This window comes from Podarcis bocagei (assembly GCF_964188305.1).
Source record: "Podarcis bocagei genome assembly, chromosome: 1".
Classification (NCBI taxonomy): Eukaryota; Metazoa; Chordata; class Lepidosauria; order Squamata; family Lacertidae; genus Podarcis; species Podarcis bocagei.
The window spans coordinates 106,690,309-106,709,944 of NC_138125.1; the positions used below are offsets into that span (position 1 = coordinate 106,690,309).

Sequence of the window (19,636 nt, forward strand, 5' to 3'; positions counted from 1 at the left end):
AGGGTGGGCGGCAGTTGCAGCCCCTTGCGGCATGCCTTCCATTCCAGGTGCAGCAAGGAGTCATGTCCCAGCGGCTGGTCATTTTAAGTACCCCGGACCAGCTGTATTGTGTGGTGGAAAGCCCATCAAGCCAAATGTTTTAACTTCCCTATTGGGGGCACCAAGCACGAGGAACCTGGATGGCAGGCCAGAGCAGCGAAGTTCTCACTCTGGTTCTCTAGTCAGGGTTAGAAGCTTTTCCACTCCATGAAAGCGTATCTGTGACAGCCTGAAGCTACAGTCAAATTATCCTGCAAAGGATTCAGTTGTTATGCTTTTACAAAGGCAGAATTGTGTAGAGCAGCTTGCTGTCTGAGTATCAAAATAAGTGATGATGGTTATGGGAGGGAAAGAAGATAGTTAACAGGTAAAAAAAATACAGTAAAAAGATCAAAATTGTGTGAAGCAGATTGCCGTTTCAGTGTCAAAAGAAGGAGGTTCCAAAAAAAGAGAAAAAAGATATTTAACTGTTCGAAAATAATATGTTTGCTTTGGCAAATGAGGAATTAAACCTTTACTTGGATGCTGTAGACTTTGGAGACTCATGTAAGGGAAACGTAAAATGAGTCAGACTTACAAAAAAATCAGGGAAGTTTTAATGTGTGAGCAATACTACAGCATGTTCAATTGGAGCAGGCTTGCTGACCTCACAGATGAAAACACTATATAAGATCTGGCAGCCAGATGTTCCACTAGAAAGTCAGCAGCTGCTAGAAGGAGTCTTTCCAGACCCGCTGCAACAGTGACTGCAAAATACTCTTAACAGAAGATATGATTGTGTTGATTTTTCTCTTTGCCTTGCTGTGGGATACAGCTGCTGGCTGGGGGTTCAAGGACGGAGTGCTACATAACTCTATCTGGCTAGGTAAGAGGTTTTTCATTTATTCGTTTTGTTTGTTCATTTGTTTCCATTTGCAAAGCCTTGGCTTCAGAGATACCCACAACATTTTCCAAATCGCTGCTTCAGTTGTCACGTCCCATTGATTTAAAGGCAGCATCTTGCTGCAGCCGAACAAGAATTCATTTGCATTGTTTTGGCTTAATGTTCTTTATTTTACTTTTTTAAAAAAAGTGGTGCAGACATTTCATTTGTGAAAAAGAATGCCTAGAAATATGAGCTGGGAGAATGATATTATCTGAAAGCTTGAGATGAATGGAAAACTAAACCTCTAGAGAATGTGTGTGAGAGCGAGAGAGAGAGAGAACTAAACAGAAACAGCTGTGCAAGATACATATCAGCCTTTGCCTTGTACATATATGAAATTCCTTGATGCTTCATATACAGATATTTTGGGAAATATCCATTGTGAAAGAAGTGGTTTTAAAAAACATTTCAGAGCAGTTGTACTTCCCCGTTCTCTGTATCCCATTTTTGTTCTCCTGCTGTCTTTTGACTTTCTTGTGTCTTACTTATTCTAGCATCCTCCTGCCTTCCCTCTTATTTCGGAACAGCTGAATTTTACTTAGGAAAATAAAGAATGGAGCCTGTTCAGTATCTTGGTAATGGTCTCTCTTGGCAGAACCAGAAATGGATAGAGAATTGGGATGGAGAGAACTTGAGAAGGGGGGTGGAGTATTGTCAATAATAGCTCTGTGTTTTCTAATCTAGTTCCACTTTATACTGGCATAGAATAATAGAATTGCAGAGACCCCAAGGGTCATCTAGTCCAACCCCCTGCAATGCAGAAATCTTTTTTGCCACAAAATAAAATGCTGCCCCAAAAGTGACCTCAGGGCTTAGCCATGAAGCACACCGCTGGGTATATCCTCTGGCAGCTAACATAGAAACCCTAGAAAAAGTCTCATGTGGTCAAGATATTACTTACAAATGAAACAACAAAGGCTGCCATACAAAGGTCATTTAAACTTGGGCAGTCTTGTCCATTTAAACACAGCTGTTCTGCAAGAAATGTCTCTCCCCCCCCCCAGGCTAAGGTGCAGGAAGGTCAAACTACGAGGCTTTACACCATGTGCTTCAAATGTGATGTCTGAGGGGGTGGGAAACACATTCAGGTACATGACTTGGGTATGTTTAGAAGTTGCCAGCGCGACGCTCAGCCCAGCTCAGTTCAAAGGAGCTTATGATCAAGAAAGAGCGCTAAGTGTTACAACCCAAGACCATGACAGATCCATTCTTTCCCCTCTGGGGTTTTTGTTAAAGAACAGGTCATTGAGCCTTTCCGTTACTTGCGTTTCAGTGGAACGCAATCCATTCCTGATTAAGACCGTTCTAAGAAGCACTGGAAACCACTTCCCAGAAATACATGCATGACATGTGGGTGGATTATGGACTTAAGGCACAAAGATCATATTTAAGCTATCTTTGACCTACCTGTTAGACCACTTCTCCATCTAGCTCAGGACTGTGTACACCAGGAATGAGGACCCTGTAGCCTTCCAAATACTGCTGGACTCCAACTCCCATGCTCAATGGCCAGGGATGATGGGATCTGTAGTCCCAACGAAAACAGAAGGGCCATAGGTTCCCCAACCCCTGCCTACATTAATGGGTGGCAGCTCTCCAGGAAGTGACATTTGCTTTTATCCTAACCAACTTTTGATTGTTTATGGTGTATAGCTGCTTAACATAAAATTAGCTAGCCCTTTCAGAACCACTAGTAGAGTAATACCTAGGTCCTAACGATACTGGGTAGTATGCAAAGGAACAAAGACGTGCTGAAACCCCAATGAAATCAATATGCAGCATTGGAAGCTGAACGTCAGTGCACACTACTGTGGGGGAACTAGCAGGAACAGAGTACTTGCAGGATAGTTCCCTGTGTGCCTGTGTCAGTACTTGGAGAGGGGGAAAGCTCAGACTATAGACCAGGGTGTCTTAAGGGCTCAGAATATGGATCACGAGAGGTGCCCTGTGTTTTTAAGTCAGCACACCTCGCCTAATATGTGATGGAAATATAGTCAGAGGAGTGCAGAAAAATCCTGAACGTCAGAGTATCTTACTCATGAATTGTAAATGCGGCAGGGGGATGAGGAAGGCGCAATAAAACACTTGAGTGAAACAATACATTCCCAGCGCACAAACCAATATAGAGGCCTTAACTACACACGATACTGGTTGTGAATTCGCATTGCAGTTTACTCTTTATTTCAGGGGTGGCCAACATGGTGCCGCCCTCCAGATGTTTTAGCTTACAGTTTCCATCAGCCTCAGCCTGCGTGATGGAATGGTCAGTGGGATGCAGGGAGCTGTGGTCCACAACATCTGTTGGGTAGCGCATTGGCGACTCCGGCTTTATTTAATTACAGGCACCAAGGAAGGGATGTGTTAACTGAGAACACAGCATGTGGGGCTTTACCATGCTGTCAACCACGGTCACAATGAAACTTTGTGCTGCACTTAGGCTTGGCAGTGCAGGGAGGCAAAGTTCCTATTTCTTTGTCTTGCAAGAGTCAAGCATCTTCCTTGAGGGTAGCACTTGCATTGTGTGAAAAATCAGCATTTTCTTTAAAGTCAAACTGCACTATATTTTAGCTGGGGTTAACACATTCTTTTTCCTGAGGTGACATCCACACCATACGTTTAAAGCTGCTCAGAGATCTGTACTGGTTGTCCCATTTGCTTCTAGGCCAAGTTCAATATGAACATATAAATCCCTTAACACAGAGGTTTTCAACCTTTTTGAGTCCATAGCTCCCTTGACCAACTACATTCTTTCTGCGGCACCCCTGTGGGGCTCAGGAGCCCAGTTATATCACCCCTTGCCTGCAGAGCTGGCAGCCTCTCACCCTTTTTCGAACGCTCTCCCTTTTGGAGTGTTCCCTCAGCCTCATCTCCTCTCCCCTCTCCTTGGGTGTCCTGTGGGCAGCTGCCACCACTTCCACTGTTCTCTGAGCTGCCTCCTCCTGCCCCAAAGAGAAGCACGTCCTCACACTGCCCCACAGGGGCAGGATGCGCCCTGCCGTAGTGGCCCAATGGAAACTGGCCAAAGGTGAATGTGAGGCCAGCACCTTACTTTGGGAGGTAGCAGTGGCAGCAGTGGGTACTGCAGTGCCTGCATGGCGGAAAGGCCCCCCTTCAGCACTGGGCTCCCAGGCAGGCCTCGCTCACAGCAAGCACAAGAAAGGCCAGTGCAGTGCAGTGCCTGCCTGCCTGCCTGCCTGCCTGGCCTCTCACTTGTCCTTCCATGCCCAACAGCAAGGGCTGGTGGACTGGCTGGCTGGGCTCCCTTGCCTGCTTGCTTGCTTGCTCCATGGCCACCAGGTAACTCCAGGTAACTAGCACTCCCTGGCCAGCCCCAGAGGCACCATTCGCCTGTGGAGCTTGTAGCCAGGGATGCTGCAACAAACAACCGTGCAAGCCTTGGCGAGGCAGAGATGCTAGAGGGAGGGAGGGAGGGAGGCCAGTGTTGCCCGCGGCTCCCCTGGCCATCATTCAAGGCACCCCAGGGTGCCATGGCACACTGGTTGAAAACCACTGCTTTAACAGCTTGGGACCAGTTTATTTGTGAGATTGTGTTACCTTGTATGTGCCCGTTTGACTACTTTGATCTGCATAATGGTCACTGTTACAAGTGCCCCATGAGACTTGTTCCACATTTGGAAGAAATCAGTCATTTAGCATGGCAGTACCTACACTTTTGAACTCCCTGCCTATAGTCATCAGACAGGTGCCTTCCCTGTATTCTTCTTGGCAACTGCTTAATATTTGTTATTGTTCAGGCAACCCTATCCAGACGTTCAGAAGTTATATGTATTTTATCACTTTTTAGCTACTGTTGATTTTAACCATGCTTTGAATGATTTAAATACTGGCTTTCATTTTTTTAATTAAAAATGTTTTATTTTATATTTTTTGCAAACTACTTAGAGGTTTTTCTCCTATCAAGGAGTACATGCATTTTGGTTACACGAATTAATAAATATTCCACATACTTCAGAGTGTGATCCCTCTGCCCTGCTGCTTTGGGGGGGGGGGGGGATCCTCCTGATCATTCTAGTGGATGTCTGCCCTGAAGTCCTGTTCTGATAACAACACTGTGTGTTGGCACTAAAAGGAATAGGCCATGCAGCACGGGGTCCTGTGGTTGTCAGGCTGTATGTATATGTATGCATTCCAGTTGTTTATAGTTCACTTTTTCCAAAGGCTCAGTGGCGTAGCGTGGATTTTCAGCACCCGGGGCAAGGCAAGTAATTTGCGCCCCCTAACCCGTGGATTTGCGCCCCCTAACCCTAACCCACAGCTACAAGACAGTGGTGGTGTTTCTGAGCTACCCACCTCTGGTGCCCCTGATAGAATAAGGGTTTAAATTTCTGTTGTGGAAAAACTCAATGTCCAAGGCTTAATTCGTTTACACAGCCCTCCCTCCTGTTAGCATAAATATTTCTAAGTGCACAGATGGGCTTGCAATCTGCATGGAACATTTGAGAAAAGTTTCGTCCAGGACTCCCAGGGATAATTATTTCCTGAGCCCTCTGCCATTTGAGGGGACAGCTTTTTACAGCTATTGTAATAGCATCCAGCTGGCGGATTTCCTGCTTTTTGGTGTCAGCACTAATCCCCTCATTTCTCCAATGCAAATGCATGCAACTCAACTCCATGGTACAGTCAAAAAAATCATAGAAAGGATTCTAGAAGACAATGCAAGAATCTCAGCTAAAGCATCCATGACAGATGGTCATACAACTTCTGCTTGAAGACTTCCAATGAAGGGTCCACCGCCATTACAATGTCTGCACCTCTCTGGGTAGTTATAGAAACTGGTCTATATTGATGAGCTAAGGATGCTCATGAAATGAAACTGGCCTATGAGTCCTTAGGCAGCTTTCAAAGGGGTCAAGTGTGGCTCAAGAATGTTTAGAGAAATGAGATGAAAAGAAGCAGAGACTGTTGTGTGCATGTACAAGGGAAGGAAATAACACTCAATATCTTCTCAATTACTCAGTAGGGAGGAGGAGGAGTTTGGATTTGATATCCCGCTTTATCACTACCCTAAGGAGTCTCAAAGCAGCTAACATTCTCCTTTCCCTTCCTCCCCCACAACAAACACTCTGTGAGGTGAGTGGGGCTGAGAGACTTCAGAGAATTGTGACTAGCCCAAGGTCACCCAGCAGCTGCATGTGGAGGAGCAGGGAATCAAACCCGGTTCACCAGATTACGAGTCTACCGCTCTTAACCACTAGGGCAGAGGAAGAAGACAAAAATGGAGCATCAGCACAGCATGCAAAGTCCCCATCATATGGACTTGTACTAAGACTAAAGCCTTCTGGGACATGATATATAATGAACTGGAAAAGGTCTTTAAAAATACTTTTATTAAAAAACCAGAGGCGTTTTTACTGGGTATAATAGGAGGATAAATTCCTTTAAAAAGACATAATTATATTTATGTATGCTACTACGGCTGCAAGGACACTTTCAGCACAGAAATGGAAGCAGCAGGAACTTCCAACTTTGGAAGAATGGCAGGCTAAAATGATTGAATACGCAGAACTGGCAAAGCTGACAGGGAAGATTCAAAACCAGCGTGATGAGCTGTTTGAAAAGGACTGGAGTAAATTTATACAATATATGAAAGAACATTGTAAATATCTGCAAACGTTTGCAGGTCTTACTTAAAATATTTTGTAATGTTGATATGTGGAACTGGTTTACAAACACAAAAGTAAATTTCTTTAAGGATTAAAAAAAAGGTAATTCAGGTGAGATAGGGATGCTAAGACGAAAGGGTATACCTATGAAAGCCAGGGAGTGGGAGGGGGGAAGTGAAGGCTCAGGATGAGCAAAGATGTAAGTGATGTTACGATTTCATTGGTATGTGACAAAAATTAACAAAATTTAATAAAAATTATGTTAAAAAAAGAAGTCCCCACCATAATGGGGCAAGGGCAGCCCTTTTCTAGAAAAAGAGTTGACACCATTGAACACCACCCTCGTTCTCTTTAAATGGGAATGGTGACCACTGGTTGTGGCTCTTTATTTATTCAAAACATCTTAATCCTACCCTTCAACTAAAAATAACACCTCAAGGAGTTTGCAAATGTTAATAATAAGAAAGCTCCTGCCCCCAAGTTTATTATCTAAAAAAGCATGGCACAAAAGGAAAGGAGATGAGTAGGAATGAGAGGAAAAGCAAACTCAGGCACTTTCTCGGTTACAGAGTTATTGTAATGACCATCTGGAATGGAAAGATTTCAAGGAACAAAAAGTTGCTGGTCTTTCAGTAGAGCCGATGGGAATTGGACTCCCACAACATCTGGAGGGACACGGCTTAACCATTTTTGGTATATACAGTGGATTTTTAATTCAAAAACTGAGGAGAGAAGGTGGAGTACAGATGCTGAAAGCCTGTCCATACCAATAAAATGATTTTTACAAGAGAGCAAGAGAGATGGAAGTTTCTGATTACTCTCAATAGATCTAGACCACCCACAGGAGCAGGTCAGAAAGACTGACTGCTGTAGTTTCTGTAGCAACTGCAAATAAAATCCCAAAGAAGACTTTCAGGAACAGCTTGTTCATTCTAAAATATATAATTTTTGGTTTGGTTTGGTTTTAAGTTTGTAAAACCTACATTCTCTTATTGACTTTTGAACAATGATACACCAATAAAGTATTATTATAACAATACCCTCAAGAACATACTAATAAAACTACCCTGTGTTGCATCCAGGAACTTCCCCAAAGAAATTAAATGTGGAAAGCAACCATTTCCCCCTAATTATCACTGCCTTCCTAGCAATACTTCTGAGCTTTTAATAAGCTTTTCTACTAGATTACATGATGTATATTCAGATCTTTGCCATGTGACTATTTTTGTTAACTGGCTTTCTTTTCTACCATCTCCTATTCTCGCAGGGTGTTTTATACCAGTTGTGTACCAGGGGCTCTTGTCTTGTTGCTGCGTATTGTTTATCTGTGATTTATGCTGAATGATTATTTCATTCCCTGCACTGTTCCAAGAGAGCAGCGTGACACTGATGGGCCTTTCCAGGCACATTTGGTCTCCTGGGAGGACCACGCAGCGGTTTACTGCTGTAGGTAGCCAAACGACATCAGGCAAATGTCTCTTTTGTGAAATAACAACTCTTTAACAACAACTATACATCTAGCTGTAGTTGCTAATTAACAGGGATTTCTTCCTCCAACTAGGACAGCTATTGCAGGTCCTTTGTTGTGGGGAAGATTACAGTTGCTGTCCCAGGAGCTCACTATGACAAGGGATGAAAAGGGGCATGTGCCCTGGGAAGTAGGTTGGGGGGTAGCAAACAGCATCACATGCGTGTGTGTGTGCGCGTAACGTAGGGCAAACTTGGCACAAACTTATTCATCCAGCAGGAGTAGAGAAATCTCTGTCCTTGGCTGCCATGAGTAAAATGCTGGCCAGCAAAAGTGACAAAACCCCAAGGTCCTCCTATTTGCAAATGCACTTTGTTATCCCTCGCTTTACGTTTTCAATTCATACATAACTGAATCGAATGAATTTTCCTTAAGCACAGGAGAGGTATGGGGCATACTGGAATCTGGCTGTTCATTTTTTGAATACATGGACTTTATGATTCTCGCTGCCAGGAAAAATCACATCCCCCACTTCCAGTTTCGTAGATTCATTGGCTCAGGAATATTTGTTGCAATAAACATTTGCTGAAATTTGTTGTCGTTAGCCAAGTTGGAAGAACTTAAGAAGATGGGGGGAATATAATAAGCTGACCTTTCTGCCAAAAAAAAGAAAAGAAAAAGGTTTTTCATACCACATCATCCAGTCTTTGTGGGGGTCTAGGCAGGGGACTTGTCCTGTACTAATATTATAATCAGTGTTCGTGGGGTGAATCAGTGTTGGCAAAATTACTCAACAGTGACAATTCAGTGTCAAAGGCCTTCATTAAATCAAAGTTGCTGGATACTGTTTAGTTGCCTCCCTTTCAGCCCCCCTCTGTTACCTGTTTTTTCTGTGACAACACATTTTTATATGCAACAATAACATCCAATAGATTTTTTAAAAAAGATGTTGGTTTCAAGTTGTGAAACTCTCATTATTACGCTGACTGCAAATGTCCCAAATCCCTATTCTACTTGGGCTACAGTCCTATGCATGCCTCATTTGGGAACAAGTTCTGATTAATTTTCCAAGCCAGCTTCCACAGAAGTACACCATTATTCAAATGTTTGATCATCCCAAATCTATGGGTTTTTTAGCCATTCCGAGCTGGCTGTATTGAATTTCTTTCAACAGATTAGCACAGGCATTCATAATTTTGTTACCAGTTTGTCTTTCTGTAACCATTTCCTCTAATAGCTGTAGAACTTGCACTTTGGCATCTTACAATTTGTTTCTGCAACCGCCGCAAGCAGCAGAGATGAAATAGTAGAGATAACAAATAAATATTGGTGTGATGTTGCCTGTTGGTTAGAAATCATGAACAAAACCTGGTGGCCGATCAAGTACAGAACCACCAGAACAAGTACAAACCAGAGTTGCCCAGTTTAAACAGTGTGGCAAAGAATGGTTTACCTCAAATTAGAAAAGGGAGGAAGGAACATTTTATCTTAAAGCTCCTTGAAGACTCATTCAAATAATGCCAAACCACTGTTTAGGCCACGGATGAGGAACCTGTGACCCTCCAGATGGTGCTGGACTCCTGCTGTCATAATCCTCTATTTTTGCTAGCCGAAGCTGGTGGGATTTGGAATCCAACAGCACCTGAAGGACCACAGATTCTCCATCCCTGGTTTTAGGCATTGCATCTGAACTAGCCAAAGAACCACATGTGGGACCTGACTGGGCATAAAATGTGGACACATTGTGACCGAGAGGGCCAAATCTTAGTAAAGGGCAGGCATGGGAAGAAAGGATGAACTGGGAACTTAAGCATGGATGAATAGGTAGACAGCCATAGGCATGACCAGTAGGATAAGTGAGGAAGACCCAAAAGACCCAGGAACTCAGCAGTAAAGCATTTAACTTTGAGAATTTAGTTGCCAGCCTAATTTCAATTTTAAACTAGCTTGAGACTTGTTTGCATTCAATTTAACTGTTGTTGGCTCCCCCCAAGCAAATTTTTGGAGTCATAAGTGTGTGTGTGTGTGTGTGTGTGTGTGTGTGTGTGTGTGTGTGAGTGATGTTGCGGAGGATTAAATTTTTAAGGAATCCCTAGCCCCTTCTCAATCTACAGTCCCCAAGGCTCTTTGATTAAAAGCTATGTCAGGCTTGAAGCTAGTTTCTGTACATAATGTTCATGTGCTCTAAAGCCATCTGTGGACGCTAAAATTAATGTTACTTGCTGTCAGAAGAGCAATGGCAGAATTCCCTCACTGACACCCAGAGAAGATTTGATAGATTGCTCATGTTCGCATTACAAGGAACAGCATCCTGGGCTAAACTGTCGGCAGCCGCGAAGAGTAGGACACCTGCTAGATTCCTCAAAATTCTGTTTCCTTTGTTTTAAAAAGAAAAGAAAAAGATCACTGTTTGTTGCTTTGGCTTCACAGAACGAGCGGCAGGAGTGTACCATAGAGAAGCAAGGTCTGGAAAATACCAGCTCACGTATGCAGAAGCAAAAGCAGTGTGTCAGTATGAAGGAGGACATCTAGCCACATACCAGCAGCTGGAGGCTGCAAGGAAAATAGGTATGAGCACGCAATATATGGGATCATTTGGCAGTCCGGTCCAGCAGGAATTCTCCTGCATGCCACAAAGTCCCCCAAAGTGAAGAAGAGCTACATAAAACCACTGGGCTTTTAGAGAGGAAACTTCCTACTGTGACATTCCTGTGCTGACTGTGGCTGATGGGAGTTGTAGTCCAAAAGGCAAGAGATGGAGAAAAGCTGCCCAGAGTGCGTTTTGTCCTTTGATGTTCACACAAACTGCCCGCACTGTTGATTGTTCAATGATTGAGTCTGATTTCAGTTCACTCATCTGTTTCCTTTTCTGTTAAAAACACATCTGTACGAACAGTGCTGTTCGTTACAGAAATTGACATGTAAGTAATACCAAAGATGAAAGTTTAAGAACCCTATGGACATGGATTGAAATCAGTTTGGTTTTATTAATCTCCATTACAGTGGTACCTCAGGTTAAATACACTTCAGGTTACAGATGCTTCAGGTTACAGACTCCGCTAACCCAGAAATAGTACCTTGGGTTAAGAACTTTGCTTCAGGATGAGAACAGAAATCATGCAGTGGTGGTGCGGCAGCAGAAGGAGGCCCCATTAGCTAAAGTGGTGCTTCAGGTTAAGAACAGTTTCAGGTTAAGAATGGACCTCTGGAATGAATTAAGTACGTAACCAGAGGTACCACTGTATATCAAGGCTGCCCACTATCCGCAATGTGCTACTTGGCTGTAGGTCATAGCTAATTCAATGGGACTTACATCCAAGGGGGAAAGGTATGTGCAGCACAATCCTATACAATGTCTACTCTGAAATAAGCCCCATTGAGTCCCATGGAACTTGCTCCCAAGTTAACGGGTACAGGAATGGAGTAAAAGGGATCATTGTTGGAGCTGCTGTTCAACACTACTGATGTGTGAGCTCAAGAATCAATTAATATAAATGGCTTCAATAAAATGAAATGTGCACAACCTCACACAACATGTGAAGAGGCCTAGAAAGTTGCAATCTGGCCACAAAGCAAGCAACCAAAATGATTAATTGCCAGACCATTTGATAAATGAGTACAGTGTGTGATAAATGGCCCTATCACACACTTCTGACTCTTTTGCTAACTCCTCCACCTAGAAAGTTATCATTCTAAGTTGTAGTACAATTTTCTAGATCTCAGTACACACCTGGCACATGTCAACCTCTCAATTTTAGGCTGAGATACTTATTTCATAGAGCTGAAACTCTCCCAGACTTGTCAGCACTAAGGTAGTCTTAAGCAAGGTGGTAATAGGCTGTTTTTCTCTACATCTCTAAATCCACGGGCTTCTATTTGCACTAGTGTGATGAGTGATATTAACCTGGAGAGTACCTGAAGATAATGCCAGGTAACAGAGATGCAACAGAGGTTACTGCCTTAGGGAGCGAATGCCTGAATTTCAGTAACTCAGTGACTTACACTAGTCCGACATCTTTAAAAAGCAGTTCTAAGACTAAGATCTAGTAAGCATCTGCATCCAATTGTTGTTTATTAGTTTAAAGTGAAAACAGCCCTTTCCATTGTTAAAAAAGATGACACATTTTCTAATAAAATAAACGAAGCATACACGAGGCATTTTCTATGTCCAGGGTGGAAATTGTTTCACTTGCTTGGCTTAATTCAATTTAAATGAACTGTGTGTCAATTACATTTTTGGCAACAAGAACAAAAGGTCATTAATCTGAAGTACAGTGTTTCCATCTTAAGCCAGCACTGGGCGTACATGACATGTCCTTCCATCCCCCAGGGTTTCATATGTGTGCGGCTGGCTGGTTAGCGAAAGGAAGAGTTGGCTATCCCATTGTCAAACCTGGAAGCAACTGTGGCTTTGGAAAGACTGGGATTGTGGACTACGGCTTTCGGCTCAACAGGAGCGAGAAGTGGGATGCTTACTGCTTCAACCCTAATGGTGAGTGTGCAACAAACAACATTTTCGTAGTCAAAATAAAAAAATAATAATTGTCCAGTAGCACCTTAGAGACCAACTAAGTTTGTTCTGGGTATAAGCTTTTGTGTGCATGCGATTGCAAATCTGTGTGCTTTTTAATACTCTCAAGAGAAATTCCAGAGCCAGTACTTGATTGCTCCTTTCTAGTGGGCCCCATTACGTATTACATAATCCAAGGAACTCCATAGCAATGTAGCACCTATTTCATAATCCGCTGGCGGTATTTTATGGAGTGGGGAGCCGCCCTAAATCACCTGCTTCTTTCCAAGTCAGCGGGGTTTTCCTTCCCCTCTGGTTAGCATAAATGTTCTGATTAGCAGAAAAACAAGTGCCCAGAGATTTGCGGATTTAAGCTTCTTATATTCAGGGCTGTGGTTGATAAATTTCCGTTTTCCTCCGGGGTTCGTCTGTAGGGACAAAGGGATGGAAATATCTGTTCAATACCCAACTTTTCATTGAAGTACATGCCTTCTAGTTCTTAATTCAGCCTCCCTGAGATTCTAAGAGGCAAATTGTTGTTTTTATTTTGCAAATAAAGCTAACTGAAGATAAGGACACTTCTGGGCAACAACTTTCCCAGTAATCATCATCATCATCATCAATTTTATTTATACCCCGCTCTCCCCAGCCGAGACTAGGCTCAGGGCAGCTAACACCAAATATAATACATTAAAAACACAAAATCAAACGATTAGTTTAAAATACAATTTGAAATCACATTTAAAATCAAAATAAAATTAACTTTTAAACAAAATTAAAAGTTCAGTGGATAGTACCTTGAAGACCAGCTACCTGCTAGCATAGGGATTTTGTGCCAGAGTGTCTAATCATACAGTTCTGAGTGGTTGCACACTAAGGATGGAACATCATATTATTCAGGAATTAAACTTCAGTAATTAAGTAGGAAATAAATAAGAACAAAAGATCCACAACATGGATCTACTGCCAAAAATGACATTCCATGTTGGTTTTTCCCATGTATCTTGTTGGATCACTTGCCCGCCTATTGAGAGATCATGATGGTATGTCTTGCTAGAAGCTACCAATGTTGTGGGGGAAATGGACGGAAAATATACAGTGTGGTGATGTCACATGGTCAAGGACCCTACACATTTCAGCAGCAGCTCCATATTGGGGATGATATTGTTCTCTAACAATGGCTCACTAAAAGTCACCCAGCTGGCACAGAAATAAAGTAGGATTTAAAACAAGGTACAAGTTAAAACAAGGTACAAGGTGCCAATTAAATATGCATCACTAATCTGCTGCTTTGACCACTCCTTTCCCTTCCAAAAGCTCAGGGTAGACTTTGTGCAGTTTCCTATTGATGACAGCATCCTGGAGACCTCTGAAATCTTTGTGAACATCCCTTCATTTGCCAAATTTACTTCTTGAAAAGGAATTATGAGGAAAACAGCTGCTTGCGCAGGCAGGGCAAGTCCCCAGGCAGCATCTGTCCCAGAGTCCAGCAACATCCAGGCTTACTTCTCAGCTCTTGCCAAGGCCTTATTTTCTGCAGGCAGTGGCGTCAATTCTAAAATGACTGACATAGCCCTATGCTTGATTTTCAGGGAAGCCCAATGCTTTCTGGCTAGCCTCCCAAACAGGCCTGAGGGACTCTCTGCTTTTCCAATGTTTGCTTCTGTTATTTGGCCTCAGGCTGAGTACCCACAGCACTTCATTCTAGAATCAACGGAGACTGAGTACAGTGGTGCCTCGCAAGACGAAAAGAATCCGTTCCGCGAGTCTCTTCGTCTTGCGGTTTTTTCGTCTTGCGAAGCAAGCCCATTAGCGGCTTAGCGGATTAGCGCTATTAGCAGCTTAGCGGATCAGATGATAAGCGGCTTAGCGGATCAGCTGTTAAGCGGCTTAGTGGCTTGGGAAAAAGGGGGGGAAACCCCGCAGGAACTCGCAAGACATTTTTGTCTTGCGAAGCAAGCCCATAGAAAATTCGTTTTGCGAAGCACCTCCAAAACGGAAAACCCTTTCGTCTAGCGGGTTTTCCGTCTTGCAAGGCATTCGTCTTGCGGGGCGCCACTGTACTTCTGCTGAGGGGCTTATTGACACTTCCTCTTGTCCCACTGGGGAAACCGCTCTTTAGTGCTCAGTCAGAGCAAACTTCTTTTTAATGGATTCGCATTTGCTCCGATTTAGCCCTAAAAAGCAGGTTTTCTCTGAGAAAGGAGTGAGGCAGAGGGACTCTGGGACAAGAGACTGCAGTGGGCACAGTTCAGCCTTTTGTTGCATCGGGAGGGGGTCGCTGCGCTCTTCTGCAACCATGGCATAGGCAGAATTTGCAAAAGCTGCAGAAGAAGCCAAGAAGCTGAAGACCCAACCAACAGATCAAGAAGTGCTGGATATCTACAGCCATTACAAGCAGGCCACAGTTGGAGATGTAAATACAGACCGTCCTGGAATGCTTGATTTCAAAGGCAAGGCCAAGTGGGATGCCTGGAATTCCTTGAGAGAAATGTCCAAAGAAGATGCAATGAAAGCATATATTTAAAAAGTGGAAGAGCTGAAGGAAAAATATGGAATGCAATAAACCCCTTCCTGCATGCCTTTAAATGGAATAATGCCTTATTCTACTATCTTAGACTGTGTTACACAGTATGGTAGTGCCACTTTCCATAATTAACAGCTGTGTAAATTTACTTCTAATGGTTTGTATAATAAACACTATCAAATTCAGAAGAAGGGGGGGGAGAGAAAGGAGTGAGGCAAGGGGGGAAACTGCTCAGACTTAGACTCGTGCTTTCTATGCACAAGACAAGTGGAAATGTGGACAAACGCAAAGTCTAGATCTGTTGCACGCTCTTCTTCGCCCCTGAAAAGCATTTCTTGAGAATGAAATGATGACAAAGGGGCAGTAAAAAAGAAAAACAGTATCAAGGACAAAGCTTTATTGTTCTGTGCTACTTACTTTTATTTATTTTTTTAATCCTATGAGTAACAAGGTCAAATTATGTCTGCTGAATTATACCATTGGAGACGGTGTGCTGGAATTTAAGTGGTTTGGGTTTGGAGAACGTGGAAGATGCTTGCCTGGCAGTGTCAGAAGAAGATTCCAAAATGATTGTTTGTTTTTTAAATTCATGTGCCTGTAAATACAGTAAATGCAGTCTTAAACCCAATTATATTGCTTTTCCTTTAACAGTGCTGGAATGTTTCATAGTGCATTTTATACTATAATAGCTCACCATCAAAAAACAGCATGGTTTTCTGGTGCAGGAAACATTTTCTTTCCTTTTGCCATTTTGTAAATGCCATCATTGCAGCAACCAGGTTCACGTGTTTAGTACATGAAGCACTATGGTGACTAGCACTCTCTGAGAAATGGTGGGGGAAACCACACTTTGCAGTTATCAATGTGAAGTCAAAACAAAAAGCTGTGTGAATAAGCAGCTGAGTAACCTCTCAGGGGAGGAGAACCCTCACAGATGTTGAACATGTCAGGGAAAAGAGGGAGAGGCAACCTTCATTCTTAGAATTCAGATTAGTCAGCCTATCTGTGCCTCCTGTTTGGCAGTCTCCTCTGAGAGGCAAGCTAGATCTTTTCCAAATGTATTGTTTGGGTGGTGAGCATCATTATCAAACCAAGTTGTTGACCTTGGCTGGTTTACGTCTGTTCCTTTCATTTGGGGGGTGGGAATCTTCGTACTTTGTTAGTGATATTATTCAACTTGGAGGCAATAGCCAAACTTCCACTGTGGGGATAAAAGCAATGGATAATATTGCAGCATTGTTTTAGCCTACACTCGATGCATTTAAAGCACATTCAACACACATGTAAAAAGCACAAACTACAATTCCCAGGACTTACTCTTTCAGCTTCAACCCAACTCAACCTGCAACGAGTGTCTAATACTGTGGGGAAACACTTTAGGGTTGTTCTAAACCACTCTGCAACTAAACTTTCATTCTAAAGGGGCTACAGACTTTCTTCTTCATTTAAAAAAATGAAAGCTCAAAGTTGGGGCTCCCTGCTGGCTCCGAGTCTAGTAGAGCAGTACTCTTTATATCCTTCTCTTTGTACCCTGGTGAGCATTCTCCCTTAAATACTAGAAACACAATATAATATGATTATATGGATGTGGCACATCACAGTGATGGCAGGTGCCAGTATTAATTTTGGTTACCTGTGTCTCGCTGCAAGTCTTCTCTGACATTGTGACAGCCCAATTCAAAAGGCAAATTCCCTCTTGTTTTATTTCTCTCCTAGGAAAAGCCTGCGGTGGAATCTTCACAGATTCAAAGCACATCTTTAAAACCCCTGGCTACCCAAAGGAATATGAAAACGATCAAACTTGTTATTGGCATATAAGGGTGAAATACGGCCAGCGGATTCAAATTCAGTTTCTCGACTTTGATCTTGAAGACGATACAGCGTGCATGGCTGATTACTTAGAAATATACGACAGCTATGATGACGTAAATGGTTTTGTTGGCAGGTAAAACAATTTCCATCTTTCTTAACATATTACACCATACAGGGGCGTGGAAACTTCATCCAGGAAATAAAAAGACTACCACCACATTTTATGCTCATTTAAACCATATGGCTTCCCATCCTGGTAATTATAATTTGTTAGAGGTGCCTGGAATTGTAGCTCTCTGAAAAGTAAACTACACTTCCCAGGTTTTGCTGGGGGGATGCCATACAATATAGATACGACACACATCTATTATTTGGATATGTTTATCCCACCCAGTCTCAGAGGTTCTGAACAATAACATCATTTATTTACACAAACAGCGAACTAAGAAGTGTTAATAACCACACACTTTTTCCAACTTCCCCCCACTCCTTGGTTTCTCGCCCTTTTAGATCCAATCCAGGAATCCTTCCAAACTCATTCATTGGAAGTATGTTGCAATTCCCAGTCAATCCCCACCCATTCCCCGACTCTGCAATTCCTCCAAAATATCAGAGTAGAAAGTAAACTCATCTCAGCTCATTTGTGGTCTCTTGCCTCTCATTCAAGTGAAGTTCCTGGACTTCCCATCAATGGGGGATTTCCTCTCAATACAAATAATACCAGATTCAGATGAGTGATTTGCCCCAGGGCCACAGCATGGGGAAACAGGTCTAAAACCCTACTTCATGCTTGCCCCGATCTCCTTATCAGCCCTCCCAGCTGACACAATTTGCATGTCTAAAAGCATGCAATCATCTATCAGTTGGCCTTCAGTTACTAAAATGTTGATATTTCAGATAACCAGTTTTCTATCAACCATGCAAACAGAATTGCACATGGCAAGGGGAGATTATCGTCATGGTTAATACATTCAAAATACATGCTTAATACATAATACAGTGGCCTATACACATACACATACATGTGCTATGTATATAGGTCACTGGCCTTTCTGTTCCTTCATGTTAAATCCCAGTCCCTGAAAAGGTTCCTATTTGTGCCAAATGTGACAAATCTGTTGAGAAGTATTCAAAATCAGTTGAGGACTTCAGCCACTTTGCAAATTACCATTGTTGTGGCATATGAGTTACTTCTATGTGATTATCTTACCTGATGTCTTCTACACATCATAATGGTGGCATCCTTCACGATAGATCACCCAGTGTAAGTTCAAGCTGATATTGGTCTGGCAAAGGCTTAGGTAGCCACTGCAGCAAGTGTGTTACTGAATTTTGGCTTGCCTATATTTAACCAGTAAATCAACTGTCATGTTTTTCAGGTATTGTGGAGACGAACTTCCAGAAAATGTAATCAGCACAGGTAATATTATACACATGCACACCTCCACACAACCATGGACTAAGACAATAACAGTTACCATATTTTTCGCTCTATAACACGCACCCGACCATAACACGCACGTAGTTTTTAGAGGAGGAAAATCCGTAGGCATGCCACCCGTAGACATTTCCTCCATAACACGCACAGACATTTCCCCTTACTTTCTAGGAGGAAAAAAGTGAGTGTTATGGTGCAAAAAATACGGTACTTCTCAGACTCTTAAGAAGTACTGCACAACAGAACATTCCATCCAGAGAGGTCGTCACAAAGGCCAATTCACAGAAGCAGAATGGTTGAAGTATTATAAACCTCTGCATTACTTCCTAGGGCAGGGATGGAGAACCTGTGATGGACTAAAAATCCCATCTTCCCTGGCCTTTGGGACTGATGGGAGTTGGAAGTCCAAAAACATCACAAAGACAACAGGTTTCCCATTCCTGTCCTACTCACATGCTGAGTGGCATTTATTATCTTTGACAGTGTTTCTGAGTGCACTTAAGAGAAAAATGCTACCGTGTGTTTTGGCAGAATGAGAAATTCAAAAATTCTTTGAAGTTTTATTGGGGGGTAGGTGTTTCCTCAATAGAAGTAATTTTTCTCTTTCTCTGTTTCTCGTCCTAGGTAATGTAATGACACTGAAGTTTTTGTCCGATGCTTCAGTAACGGCAGGAGGCTTTCAGATTAAATACATTGCTTTAGATACACCCAAAAAGAGTGATGGGAAAAATACAACTACCCAAGACAACAAAAATTACTTGGCTGGAAGATTTGGCATTGTATAAAAGAACATTGACATGAAAGAAGAATTTGCCTTGGATGTTTATTAAAGACATTCCCCTATCCCCAAGCACCTACTTGATGTTCCTCCCAGTGGATCCTATTCGCCATAATTTCCTGTTACCTCCTCCCAATGTGATCTCTCTTTTTTGCTGATCTTCAGTGATCCATACAACCTCAGTGATACACACCCCTTTGGACTGATGCTTCCCACCATCATGTGATTCCTCCCTTGACTTTATCTGCTTCTCCACCTGTCACTATAAATGGGTTAAAAAGCCTGTTGTTTTTGTTTCAAGTTTTTAGCTAAAGTTCCAAGGGGCCATGCAATTGTGTGCAAATAAGTCCCCTTCCTGCTTCACAGCTGCTCAGTGATAGCCACTTTGAATTGTAAGCAGTGATCATTTCCTTGAGCCAAAAAGATGAAGAAATATTTACTCCTAGACCCTATAATCATTGTACTACATTTGATGTATTATTGAGATTTCTAAATATATATTTATCAAACATCAA

General features: G+C 42.5%; 1 protein-coding gene and 1 pseudogene across 3 annotated transcripts; both read left to right on the forward strand.

Annotated features, from left to right (window-relative positions):
• Positions 1 to 718: 718 nt before the first annotated feature.
• Positions 719 to 19,636, forward strand: TNFAIP6 (TNF alpha induced protein 6). 2 transcript variants are annotated; one of them, XM_081167971.1, is made up of 6 exons: positions 719 to 904; positions 10,487 to 10,624; positions 12,387 to 12,548; positions 16,810 to 17,038; positions 18,285 to 18,380; positions 18,552 to 18,894. In XM_081167971.1, exons 1-6 carry the CDS (start codon positions 811 to 813, stop codon positions 18,877 to 18,879), a joined length of 1,047 nt encoding a protein of 348 aa, XP_081024097.1. In that variant the 5' UTR covers positions 719 to 810; the 3' UTR covers positions 18,880 to 18,894. The 2 variants fall into 2 exon arrangements, with proteins under 2 accessions (XP_081024097.1, XP_081024098.1); XM_081167972.1 differs by lacking the exon at positions 18,552 to 18,894 and adding an exon at positions 18,968 to 19,636 and having other exon boundaries at positions 724 to 904; positions 18,285 to 18,325.
• Positions 13,604 to 16,795, forward strand: LOC308596771 (acyl-CoA-binding protein pseudogene; annotated as a pseudogene). The gene is made up of 2 exons: positions 13,604 to 13,609; positions 14,875 to 16,795. The product of its transcript is annotated as an acyl-CoA-binding protein pseudogene (transcript).